This window comes from Crotalus tigris, unplaced genomic scaffold (assembly GCF_016545835.1).
Source record: "Crotalus tigris isolate CLP2741 ecotype Arizona unplaced genomic scaffold, ASM1654583v1 scf7180000018485.2372832, whole genome shotgun sequence".
Classification (NCBI taxonomy): Eukaryota; Metazoa; Chordata; class Lepidosauria; order Squamata; family Viperidae; genus Crotalus; species Crotalus tigris.
The window spans coordinates 94,382-108,276 of NW_024097033.1; the positions used below are offsets into that span (position 1 = coordinate 94,382).

Below are 13,895 nucleotides of genomic sequence, written 5' to 3' on the forward strand. Positions count from 1 at the left end.
CTTGTAAGTGAGATGGCAACCAGTGAGAGAGTTTGTTATATTCTATTTATGAAATCTGTTCTCCTGAAAGGATCAGTTGGTGCTTTTATTAAAACCCTTTCAGCTTTTACCATCTGACAAATTTTACCAACTGTGTCTATTGTTATTTTTACATTGCTGCTTTAAATGTTGGTTGAGATATCGGGATTACTTTTTTGTAAAAGTAAGAGCTACTTTTCCTGCCAGAGGAAGCAATAACTAATTCTCCTTTCCTCATGCAACCCCCCAATGCCACTGCCTCTGTCAGTCTTCCCCAATCTAGTGTAACATCTACCGGGAAAAATATTGGTTTGGATGGACAGTATAAGAGCCTCCTTTTATAATGTTCCCGTATGTGATTTCCCTACTTCAACATGATTGACAAAGTTACTTTTCTGCACAAGTCTTCTGTAGATTCAGTGGTCCTTTATCCAATTAAATATTTCAGTGTTTTTCAATAGTTTTAATCATTAAGGTACCAGGGTACAAACCAGGAGACTATGAGTTCTAGTACTGCTTTAGGCATGAAAGCCAGCTGGGTGACTTTGGACTAGCTACTCACTGTAGCCTACAATGTCATGCTAGGGTGACCAGGCAGATGATCAATTCCTGTCACAACCAATGGATCAACACTTGGCTGATCATCATATCAACAACTACAAAGTCAGACACTATGTTTGCAGGAAAATGATAAGAAGAATCAAAATCTTCCTTGATATCTTCCAGACCATCTGTGATAACTGGAAGCTATGGGGACATTCCTCCCTATAAAGACAGTTTGTAGCAATGGGGTATTAGCAAATGAGACCCTAGCCACTCCTGTATAGGCATCACAGTACTCAGTTCTCTCTCTCCTGTTACTCAAGAAAGTCATCCATCATTCAGTAGTATATCTCCAGCCTGACCAGAAAGGAGATGTAGTGGAATTCTTATCCAATGTCTGGAGGCTGAAAGGGATTGAGTTAGGTGGAACAAAACAATCTAACATTGAATCCTGTTGGTTTGCTTATTGTCCCAGCACTGGCTCTAGACAGAAGTAAACGCCACCCAAAAGAGCAGATCTGCAACACAGCTCCTATTAGATCAAACAAAGGAGTTTGATGGCCAGAGGAAACTTTGCTTGACTTTAGTTAATTTTCTAGCCATTGCATTTATTTTGGAATAAGAGACTCTGCACTGTACTTGGGACTGCCTTTCAAAACTACCAAGAATCTGCAATTAGCACAGCAGCCCTCGTGGCTAAGATCTATGATACCTTTATGACAGACACTACATTGATTGGTAATATATTTCTGACTATAATTCAAATTGTTGATTCTATCTAAATGTCCTACCCATGGGACCACTTCTTCAAAAAGCATCTCCCTGTTGCGCAGTCAGCCAAAGGGATATGCTCTAAGTATATTCTGTGAGGCGCTAACAGATAGGAACATGGAACAGACTTCTGGAAAGGTAGTTCTGCCCTCTGGAGCAACCTCTGCTTATAATCTGGATACCTCTCAACCCTCAGCAACACCCCTTTTAATATTTTGAAAAGCAGTGAAGACCTGGCTTTCCTAGAGAGCATCTTTGATGCAATATATTAGGTGGGTACATTACTCTTCATCTCTGGGTAATGATTTTTAATCAAAGAAATTTAATTAATTATTTTAATTATATTTGAAATTTTATATGAGCTATCCCAGAATATGTTGAAAGAGCAGACAGAGGATAAATTGTCCCCCAAAAATCATATACAGTTCTATCTCCCACCCTTTTGATAATCTTCTTTCCAACAGTGCATCCAATACAACAATCCACTAGCAGTGGTTTTTTACTAACATCCGTTCTTACGTAACAGCTTTACTCATTTGTAATAGCATACAACTCAGCAATTTGAACACTGCAGTTATTCATATGATTTTCAAATCAATACTCCTAAGAAAGGAACAGACCAGAACCACAAGCAATTATAAAACTGAGAAGAACATTATGTTTCATTGCTTTCATTAAATGTTGAATGTCAGGAAAGCAGTAAAAACTGGATTTTTTCACAAGGCCCTTGGAGATAGACCGGAGAACCTCACATATGATGGGAAACAATATGGGTTAGTCATTTAATTACCAATCTGATTTTGCTTAAGTTTTTATTCTACTTTGTGTTTTTTGACCATATGGTATCTAAAATAGTGGGAGTATGCACATACATATATTTGTAAAAAATAAAAATGCATAAGTTAAAAAAAAACTCTTTTAACTGTGAACCAATTTGACAGTGGAATCAATTACCCAAACAACTGCTGGACTTCCCTTCACTGAAGGTATCCAAGCAGAGGTTGGATTATCTAACAAAATGAAATTCAATGGTGAAAAAAGTAAGGTTCCACATTTAGGCAAGAAAAACCAAATGCACAGGTACAGTATAGGCAGTACCTGGCTCAATAGTACTAACTGTGCTGCAGCTGCCAAAAAAGTCAACTCAGTGCTGGGCTGCATTAACAGAGGGATAGAATCAAAATCACGTGAACTATTAATACCACTTTACAATGCCTTGGTAAGGCCACACTTGGAATACTGCATCCAGTTTTGGTCACCATGATGTTAAAAAAAAAAATGTTGAGACGCCAGTAAGAGTACAGAGAAGAGCAACAAAGATGATCAGGGGACTAAAACATATAAGGAACGGTTGCTGGAATTGGGTATGTTAGTTTAATGAAAAGAAGGACTGGGGGTGACATGATAGCAGTGTTCCAATATTTCAGGGGCTGCCACAAAGAAGAGGGAGTTAAGCTATTCTCCAAAGGATGGATGAATGCAGGACAAGAAGCAATGGATGGAAACTAATTGAAGTAACCTAGAACTAAGGAGAAATTTCCTAACAGTTAGAACAAATAATCAGTGGAACAACCTGCCTTCAGAAGTTGTGAATGCTCCAACACTGGACCTTTTAAAGAAGAGATTGGATAACCATTTGCCTGAAATGGTATTGGGTTTCCTGCCTAAGCAGGGGGTTGTACTAGAAGACCTCCAAGGTCCCTTCCAACTCTGTTACTCTATTCTAGTCTAACTTCCATCTACCAAGAAAGTTTTAATTTTGATTTTGCACTGATCAGTTGGACACAAAGACCTCAAAAGTCACTTCTAATTCTAGGAATCAGTGATTCTGATTACAAGTTTCTGCATTATTCGAATCATGTTTTGCAAATTTTGCAAATAGTACCATCTACTCGGTAAATTATATTATTAAAAGATGCATTTCAATCAAAGTACAAGAAGTGTAGAAACAATATTTTTGTGCTTTTGGCTGAACAAAGAATAACCTTTTAGTAGCAAAATGTTTAACAACCTCAATGAACAAACTATGAATACAATAAATTTTTCATTTAGATTTCATTTAATGTCCACTAAAAGGAGAGTTTTAGTGTAAATGATGCCATCAATTATGTAATTATACAAATTATGCAAATTCAGAATTAAGGGATAATGGGTTTAACGTTCAACACCTGTCCTTCTGAATGGTCAGTTATACTGAGGCTTTACACCTCAAATATATGTGTCAAATAGAATCAGAACTAATGTGAGTGCTGTGCTTTGGACTTTCAAAAATCAGTTTAATCACCTTCTTCATGAATGTCTATGTTTCACATAAGAATGTGCAGCATCTAAAGGCCATATTTGTTTTGTACTATTTTGCCCTTCTTTGTGTACTTACTCATTCCTTTCATATCTGAGGGCCTCCCGGATAGACCATGCAACCTGGTATGGAGAGGTTTGGTCTAATTCTTCCAATTCTTCTCCACTATCTTCAGACCAGTCCAACCCTGAAAAGGAAGAAAGAAGATGAGCTTCTTCAAGTGCCCCTGAATCTTTTTTTTTTTTTCCAGGACAGAAGATATATATTTCTGACTTCATCATGAAATAGTAATGAGTAAATAGTAATGAGTACCCTTATATTCTGAGGAAGCATACTGATACATTCCTTTATGGATTACCTTATTCTTTCCAATAAACAAAACGAAAAGACCCAATGTTCCTCCAATTAGTTTGCTCACATACAATTACCAATCCGTTTACACCCAACAAAAATGCAGATATACTTCTGTACTTACCTAAATGTGGAAAGAGATCAGCATCCAGCTGATGTTTTTGAGTGCACAGTTTCACCAGTCTCTGTAACCGACTCCTACAGAATGAGTACGGGGAGAAGGCTGTGGCTTTCATTAGGATCCTGTCGGCCCTGGGTGGGTCTGGGGCATGAACTTTAGTAGGGTGCAAGAGATTCAGAGGTCTTTTGTTGGCCGACTGCCTGGCTTGTGCTATAGCATGTGTGGTGGGTGCCACTCCCTGCATTGGTAGGCTGGTATTCTGAGGTTGAGGTGACTTGCAGACTAAGCCCTGTGGGAGCACTGCTGGCTTTAAAGATGTTGGTACATGTGAGAGATGGGCATGTTGCTGTGGTTGCAAAGGCTGCTGCTGCTGCAAAGGTGCAGGAACGGGGCTAAAGTGCTCTTGGCGAACTTTCAGAATCTCAGTTTCTTTCTGGCGTTGACGGTTTTGGGCTAATTTGCTCTGCAACTTTTTCTTCACAGCTGTCCCTTTCTTGAGCTCTTCATCTTCCTCGTTGAAAGCAAAGGGGTCTTCCAATTCTGCTTCTAAGTAGTGGAGAGGAAGCCGGGCCCCTGGTGGAGAAAGGGACAGCCCATCCAGGCCATTGGGCATCTTCAAAGCCAGTGGAGGAACTGTCAGGCTGAAGGCTATTGAATCCATCTGGTGCCGGACTTTTACCTCTTCTGTTGGATCGTTCTTTTTCTTCCTCTCCTTTTTCGGTAAAAAGCCAAGAACTTGTAGATGACTGTTGCAATACCTTTAAAAATCAAAACCAGAAAGATGTATTTTTCTCACAATATTTATGCCTGGAAAAAAAAATCAGGAAGAAAAAGCTAATCATCAACACTATGTCAGTCCAGCCAAAACTAAGGGGGAAAAAATCCATTTATATTTGTGGGAAGACTCAGTGAAGGACATATAAACTGTCATGCTCAACTCTTCAAAAATGGAATCAAAACTTGAATTACAGTAAACATTTTATGGCAACAGTTACCATATCCAGAGTTCTGAACATTTGCAGTTATAATCTGCATTTAAATGATGCTCATTTGTAAGGGAGGATGGGACTATTTAAGTGTAACAGAAATCTTTCAAGACAATTTCTTTAATATCCTTATAAAAATAGCTGTGTTAGAATTAACACATTGTGGAAGCTTACTTCTCTAACACTTCAGGCTTATGCTTGAAATGAAAAAAAGTGTAAAAATTGTCTAATTTAATAGCCTGTCACAAATAATTGTTTAAGAATGGAAAAGTCTATCATTTCAGCGTTACCAATTCCAAGAGAAAACTGTACATTATAGTATACTGATGTCTGAAAAAAACAATATGAAACTAGGAGCAACTCAGCCCCTTACTCACAATGAAATTTACCAGATAATCTTATACTGCTCATTTTTATAAATTAACTATCCTCACAGAATTGTTGTGATAATATAGAAGAAGTGAAAGAATTATGTATGGTGCCCTAAACTCCTTTGATGGTGAGGTGCCACTATTGTAACAGCTGAATTTTTATCACCTGCAATTCCCTAACTGAACTCAAAATAGGTTCAAAACTCCAGCTAGTGTGCTAATGAACAGGTAATAAGCGATTAAAAGAGTATCAAACAAAAATGAAAGGACTATACTGAAATCTCATATAATAGATAAGTCAACATCTAAGATACCTTAGAAAATATTCCCTATTTACAAGAACCTCTAATGTCAGAAGATGGAGTTAGATCAGCACTCTGGTTTATTAGACAGCTGAAAAGCTACAGGAACTGATGGAACACCCACAGAAATAGGGCTAGCCACAGAAGAAGAATCAATAAAGGTTCCAGGCAAGCTATGCCAGAAAATCTGGAGAATGACACAGTGGACAGCAGACTGGAAGAATCAATCAACTTTCCAATATCAAAGAAGGAGACTTAACAGAATGTACAAAAAACTATACGATATCCTTAATCTCACATGCTAGTAAAACAATACTCATCCAACACAGATTAGAACCCTACCTGGAAAGGGAGATGCCAAAATTTCAAGCTGGCCTTAGGAAAGATTGAGGAACATGAGGCATTATTGCCAATGCATACAGGAAAATTGAGAAAACCAAAGACATCAGTATGCTCTTCAGTGTATTGTATATGTCAAATACATATTGAGGGAAACTAGATTAGGTGAGCATGAACCTAAACTGGTTGAAGAAGTCTAAATAACTTGCACTAGCTGATGACACTACTGAGAGCTGAAAGCACAAAAGATGTGCAACCTTGCAATGAAAATCAAATGAAAAAATATGCATAAAATTAAATATAAAGAAGAAATAAATGACAATAGGTACAGAAATCATCCTTAGAACTGAAAATGAAAATACTGAAGTGGTGGATAGATTCTCTTTTTAGGACTAATAACCAATAATCCAAGAATATATTGCATAATATCACTTGGTGCTATTGAAGGTCACGAAGGCCTTGGAAAAGAAATTCAGCTGCCAGAATGTGTCCGTATCAGGCCTGCTCAACATGGGCCACATGCAGCCTGCTAGGCAGTTTTGTGAAGTTTGAGAGCATTTTTTTAAAAGTCAATCCATTCACCATTACCAAACACTGCTGCCTGCTACAAAAGATGTACTGCCAAGTGCCTCCAATATCTCAAGCCTTATCAAGACCAAGAGCGCCATTGCTGCTGCTGCCAGAAAATATTTGTAATGCAAATATATGCAAACATATATAGGATAAATCTCAGATTATTTACTACTTACACAGAATTGAAGACACACATTATTTTGAATGCCGTTAACAGAATGGCTGAGCTGTTTAGAAATACACATAACAACAAAAATAGTGGCAATAGTGCCACTGGAGGCAAGCGATCCGGCCCGCCGGATGTGCACACAGCCACCTCCCCCCATGCCTCTGCCTCCGCCTGCTGCTGGTGCTGCAGCCATAGGGCAAGGCAAGGCAGGTGGTGGGGCGGTGGTGGAGCCACACCACGGCTCCTGTGCGCTCAGCCTGCTAAACCTCACTTCACTAAATCAATCACTCCAGCTAGAGTTCACCCAACAAACTGGCCACCAATCCTTTTGCTTGCTGCAAAGCCAGACAGGAGCCCTCGGGCCGCTCCTTCCAGCACATTTTGGAGCCAGTCAAAAAGCAATGGGAATGGTTCCCACCCCACCAGGTCTTTGCGGAGCTTTGTTTCCAAAGATCCTCCGCACAGGCTCCAGACAAACTGAGATCCAGGACTAAAAAAACAGTAACAGGAGCGAAGAGATGTTCAAAGGAGGAGGAAGGAGAACATGGGAGAAGCTACTCCTGAACAGGTGAGGCGAGGCAAATGGTGGGGCGGAAGTGGTGCCACACTGCAGCCCCTGCGTGCTCGGCCCTCGCGTCCAACGAGCCTGCCATCTACCACCCCACCACAATGGCTCCAGTGAACCTGAAGGGCAGGGAGCCTCTGTCCCCAAGAGGCAGCTGGGACTCCCCTCCCCACTCCACCCCGCCAAGCCCAACTGCCCCACACAGCCCAAGGGGATCAGTGAGGCTCCTCCGGTGGATCAGGCCCTGGCACCCACCCTGGTCTTTCCCCCTTCGCTGGAGACCTCCAGATCCCTCCCAGCCTGCACAGGCCCCCACAGGCATCCCTGACGCGAGCAATGTTGAGCCACCCCCCCCCAAGGGCTTATTTTGGGGTAGGGTTTATATTATGAGCATCCTGAAAAATCATGCTAGGACTTATTTTCTGGTTGGGTCTTATTTTTGGGGAAACACGGTATGTACTTGGAATAGAACTGATAAACAAGTTAAATAACTTAATTTTAACTTATTTGACTCCTCCTTTTACTTTTATCCTTTCAGAGACACTTTAAGGCTTTCAGGCCACAATAAAAGCAAATACAAGAATTTAAGAGAAAAGGTAAGAAAAGATCAGAGCAGTTGTATGACCATGACTGGAATTAGCAACTTGTTAAATGAATCAGGCATTAAGTGAAACTGTAATTGTGCTTATGATCTTACTTTAACTTTCCTTTACCGATTAGCAAAGGTTGCAATGCAAGGACTGCTCACAAAGTTACTTTGTCATCATGTTCATATCAACGGTGAACAGTCACTAAGCAAGTTAACCATTAGAGGACTGTGTGTATCTTAAAACAGAAATCATTGTAAGTTGCTCGTATTGTACCAGGGAACAAGTCAAGTTGTCCATCATTAATTTACTGATCTATTAATCCTTAAATTATATGTTTTAAGGTTCCAACTGATGAACCACTTCAAAGAACTTCCCCGAATCTTTGTCAGTCTATTCCTTTGTCAGTCTATTCCAACTGGGGCCCGGGACCCCTAAATGGTTTGAAAAGTTTGTGGATTTTGGCTTGATGTCATGGTTCTGAAAAAAGAAGCTCTTCAAAGAACTTTGAGGCATTGTTTACCTTAAAGAATCTTTTAATTGCAACATAGCTTCGGCACATACATAGAGGGATGCTAAGATCTAAATTCTCCTCCCCTGAGCACATATTTTGCCAGCATGTTCCCTCCCCCAATCTGCTATCATAAATCACGTTCTCCTATCAGGTTGAAGGGTATAGGTTCTCTTCCGTTTACAGCTCGGGATTTTTATCTAATATAATTACCCTCCCAGCGTCATCTAAGTTAACTCTAAAAATACCACACATCTCTGCATATTTTGTCAGAGCAAGAACATCCAATGTTAGCAGCATTGACATCATGCATATACAGTACTTCAAATACTATTGAGCTAGAATTTAAGGTGTACTTTCCCTTTGAGGGAATTCAAAAAATGTTTATATTTTTGGAAAATATGAATTATTTAAAGTCGTATCTCATTATTAGTATATTAGCCACTTGAAAGGAGAACGAACAACTAACAGGCAACTAGATAAGCAAATAATTTTTAAAATAGGAAAATAATGAATGGTTCAGAAAAATAAAACAGAAGCAATTATGGTCCAAGAGGCCATATAGGTACTTTTAAAAATATTATAGCACATTGTATTTATACTCATAAAATGACAGTCATAGGGAACTTGCCTATTCAGAAAAAGACTGCAAAAGTAAAATACTGGGTTACAGCCCCCACCATTTTAAATTTCCTAAGAAGACTATATAGTATCTAGAGGTCTTATTAGAAATAAAAAGCTGCTTTATATTGCTGGTGCTTTAGACTGTAGCATACCTTTCTTTTAATTTTTTTTTCAATTTTTTAAGCACAGCAAGTTGTGTACATGGATACTCAGCTTTCACGAAAGTACACTAGATCTCAGGGTTGCATGTATACATTCAAAAATATTCAGCTTGCATGTTTACTGGCCCACCTTTCAAAATTGGGAAAAAGGTGGCAATAAGGAAAAATTGAATAGAAGTAGCGATATTGACTTTGAACCAAATGATAGATGATGATTTTTAACATATTCTGTGTTAAAAGATAAATGTCATATGTCAGATATAACCCAATGGCAACATTTACAAAATACAACATTCGTTAACACATTTTTTGGACCAGCAGCACTTTCAATTTCTGAGACACTTGAAATACTAGAAGAATTTGTTAACTTCTTTATAGCTAAAAGTTTTTAATAGATATTTATTATTAATAAATTAGATATGCAGATGTTAAGAAATGAGTGGAACAAAGAATTAGAGGATCTTGTAGTGTCTTAATTTTTATAGAAAGAGTATCAATGGACCTCAAATTATGATTTATACAACAAAAAAAATTAGAATTGGTCAGACTCCATTACATTTGTATAGAAAAGGACTGTAAAAAACAGCATTTTGTTGGAAATGTAATAAGGATAATGCTTCTTTAAAACATATGTTTAGAGTCTTCTGGTGACATCGCTGCAAGATGGGCACTGGGGAATGAATCTCCCTTCTCCAAGCCCAATTTCTACCAGCTGGGGAGTCCAATAGGACCAAAAGTCACCCCATACAGGCGACTGGCCAAAGGGTGAAATTTTGCAGATTGCGGGCCAACAGTAGCTGGCCCGCTTGATTCAAAGAAGCCCTCAGGATTGGCAGGAAGAAAGGCTGACCGCACCCATGTGGTCTGCCAGAAGCAGCTGATCATCGGAGACAACGAATTTTGAAGTGGAAGGCAAAACAGCTGATCTAGGTGAGACTACTTTCCTTATCTCTCTACAACTGGAAATACCAGTTCTGGGAAACAGCATTTAAAAGCATCCCCAAGCTCCAGGGAGGGGGTCGGTTTAAGCTTTGGGGAAATTAAAACTGACATATAACAATATTGTAAAGATGACTGAGGCATAAAAGAAGGATAACTTGGAAAACGTTTGGATTTATAAATCTTTTTTTTATTTCTTGTTTGGAAACCATAGGGTTTTAACTTCTTAAACTTTTTTTAAAGTGTGGTGGGAATGGACATCTAATGACATCTAGTGGCAAAACTGAGAATTACACGCAACCTTGGTTTTCTTTTTGTTTTTATTTTACTGAGTTGCTCTGATTGGAGTAAAACTTGGCTGTATGCCCAGACATAGCTTATAGTTTAAACATTTTGGTGTCCTTGGAATTTAAAATCCTGAAGATTGTGTCTGGAAAAGAAAGGCTCTTTTTGGATTGCCCTGTCTTACAGGATGGATTACAATTATAAATAAAAACTGTGTTTGAAGTTATTGGACTTCCCTGAATTACAAATACAGCTTGACCTGGAATTTTTACAAGCTATTTTGAAAGAGTGAGTAACAAGAAATCCCTCCGAATAGAATACTTTGGATTACAAATTTGGGGAGGTTGCTTTTTTCCCTTTTGCTCTTTTTTACCATTTACCTATTGGATTATAAATTTTGACTTACTTGGTGGATTACAACATATGATTTAAAGATAAAGATGAGCGCTCCTAACTTATCTAAAGTTGGAAAAAAAGGATCTTTTGCTCCGTCTTCGGCTTCTGCAAGTCCAGTCTATCAAAGACCAATTGATACAATGCTTCAACAAGAAAAGGCTAATACCTTCCACAAGGTCACTCAAGCGACCCTACAAGCAATTCAAGAGGCAATCACTACTCACATGGCGGTCACATCGAGAAACCACGAGGAGTTGAAAAGTGATTTTGATAAAATCAAAAAATTAACAATATAGATTCTCAATTTGAAAATTTTAAACAGATGATCACAGATAATCAACAAAGAATTCAAAAAATAGAAGGTAAATCAACTGAGGTTACCAGAAACTAGAAGTTTTAAAAGATGAAAATCAGAAGTTGATCCAAATAAATGAAGAACTAGAAGACTCGATAGCTGGGATCGAGATGGAAAGAGCTTCATACTTTTTTAAGATTTCAAAATATAATGGAAGCTAAGAAAGAGGATCTTCTAGGCTTGATAACAGAATTATTGGCAGACACATTAAGAATTGGAAAATACCAAATGGAAGGAGAATTAGACCAGATCTATTGAGTCAACTCAAACTATGCTAGAAGAAATAAAGTCCCCAGGGAAGTACATGTTAGATTTTTAAAAAGATCTATTGAGTCAACTCAAACTATGTTAGAAGAAATAAAGTCCCCAGGAAAGTACGTGTTAGATTTCTTAAAAGATCTACCAGAGATGAGATTTTGAGAAGAGTAAGAGACGAACCTTCGAAATACAAAGAAAAAGAAATTGTAGTCCTCAAAAAATTCCTAGGAGAATAAGAGAATCCTGAAGAGAATACCAGTTTCTAACTAGGAAATTAACTGAAAAAGGAGTGAATTTCAGATGGCTGATTCCAGAAGGGATTTTAATTTCTGGGATATGAAAAGATATAGACTGGATACGCCACTTAAAGCAATGGAATTCTTCAACAACCATAGAGCATTTTTGGAAAGAGGTGACTCTGAATCCGGTACAAAGAAAGAAACAAAGAAACAGGAAGAAATGGCAGTAGAAGGAGCGGTCAAACCAAGAGAGGAGGAAGAAATTAAAAACACATATAGAAGAAGGAGCAAGACCAAGAGATCAGAGACAGAAGATTAAGACCTAGGTATAACTGAAAGAGATGGAGGAGAGTGGGATTTTGTCAATGAATATAAATGGACTAAATTCTCCTTCTATTGCCCTCAATCTTTCCCAGCATTAGGCCCTTTTCCAGTGAGTCCTTCCTTCTCATTAGGTGGCCAAAGTATTTGAGTTTCAACTTCAGGATCTGACCTTCTAAAGAGCAGTCAGGGTTGATGTCTTCTAGGACTGACCGGTTTGAACGCCTTGCAGTCCAAGGGACTTGCAGGAGTCTTCTCCAGCACCATAGTTCAAAGGCCTCAATTCTTTTGCGCTCAGCCTTTCTTATGGTCCAACTTTCACAGCCATACATTGCAACTGGGAAAACCATGGCCTGGACTATACGCACTTTTGTTGGCAGGGTGATGTCTCTGCTTTTTAGTATGCTGTCTAGATTTGCCATAGCTTTCCTCCCCAGGAGCAAGCGTCTTTTAATTTCTTGGCTGCAGTCCCCATCTGAGGTGATCTTTGAGTCCCAGAAAAATAAAATCTGTCACTACCTCCATTTCTTCCCCATCTATTTGCCAGGAATTGAGAGGGCCGGATGCCATGATTTTAGTTTTCTTAATGTTGAGTTTCAAGATTGAGAAAGATTGGGAAAGATTGAGGGCAATAGAAGAAGGGGACGACAGAGAATGAGATGGCTGGATGGAGTCACTGAAGCAGTAGGTGTGAACTTAAATGGACTCCAGAAGATGGTAGAGGACAGGAAGACCTGGAGGAACGTTGTCCATGGGGTTGCGATGGGTCGGACATGACTTCGCAATTAACAACAACAAAATTCTCCTTCAAAAAGGAGAAAAATCTTTACACAACTACAAAAATTAAAAATGGATATAATTTGTCTTCATGAAACACACATTAAAAGACATTATAAGTGGCGAAAGATTTATACGATCTGAAGAGAAACCAGAGTTAAAATCTTTGGAAGATTTAGCACAAGAAAATATTATATATTCATGGTTTCAGTATAGACAAATAGCGGACAGATGGAAGATAGATCGTAATGTGGGCTTGCTTAGAGAAGATGAAAATTTTGTTAAACAAGTAAAAGATCAAAGACGAACTCATATTAAGAGAATTTATGGGTTGCTAGTAGAATTGGACTCAGAACCAGAATTAATTAAAGAATGTATGATTAAATGGGCACAAAATTTTGGTGAACCAGTTCTACTAGATACCTGGGAAATTATCTGGGTGAGAAATGTTAAATTTACACAAGCCCAGAACTTAAGGGAGAATTTTTATAAAATGTTTTATAGATGGCACCTTGATCCACAAAAAATGTCTCGTATGTATCCTGACTTACAGCCCAAATGTTGGAGATGTGGTTGTTTGGATGCTACTTATTACCATATTTGGTGGTCGTGTAAAAATATAAAAGCCTTTTGGATTAAGATATGATGGAATATTCAAAGAATTTTTAGAAGGAGGGTAAAATTTACCCCACAATTGTTTTTGTTAGGTATTGTTACCGATTGTGATACTAAGGAGGTTATATTGATGTTAAATTTAATTACAGCCGCAAGGTTGTTAGTAGGGCAATACTGCAAGAAGGAATCTTTGCCTACTTTGCAAGAGTGGTTTTTTAAAGTATCCTATCTGGCGGAAATGGCAAAGATTTCGGCTTTTTTAAAGGATCAATCGCAAGAGAAGTTTTTTGTGGTATGGGAAAAATGGATAGATTTTATACAACATAAGTTGGATATAAAAATATTACTTAGTTTATCAATAATTTATATACAAATTTTAATATTTTATAGATTTTATTATTTCTTTTTCTCTTTATATG

At 38.3% G+C, this 13,895-nt stretch overlaps 1 protein-coding gene across 1 annotated transcript in view; it reads right to left on the reverse strand.

Annotated features, from left to right (window-relative positions):
* INO80D (INO80 complex subunit D) overlaps positions 1-13,895 on the reverse strand; it is a 49,586-nt gene that overhangs the window by 13,497 nt on the left and 22,194 nt on the right. The window contains exons 4-5 of the mRNA XM_039352837.1: positions 4,107-4,861; positions 3,710-3,818 (exon numbers count right to left, since the gene is read on the reverse strand). Of these exons, the coding sequence (XP_039208771.1) occupies positions 3,710-3,818; positions 4,107-4,861 (864 nt within the window). The remainder of the gene's footprint in view (positions 1-3,709; positions 3,819-4,106; positions 4,862-13,895) is intronic.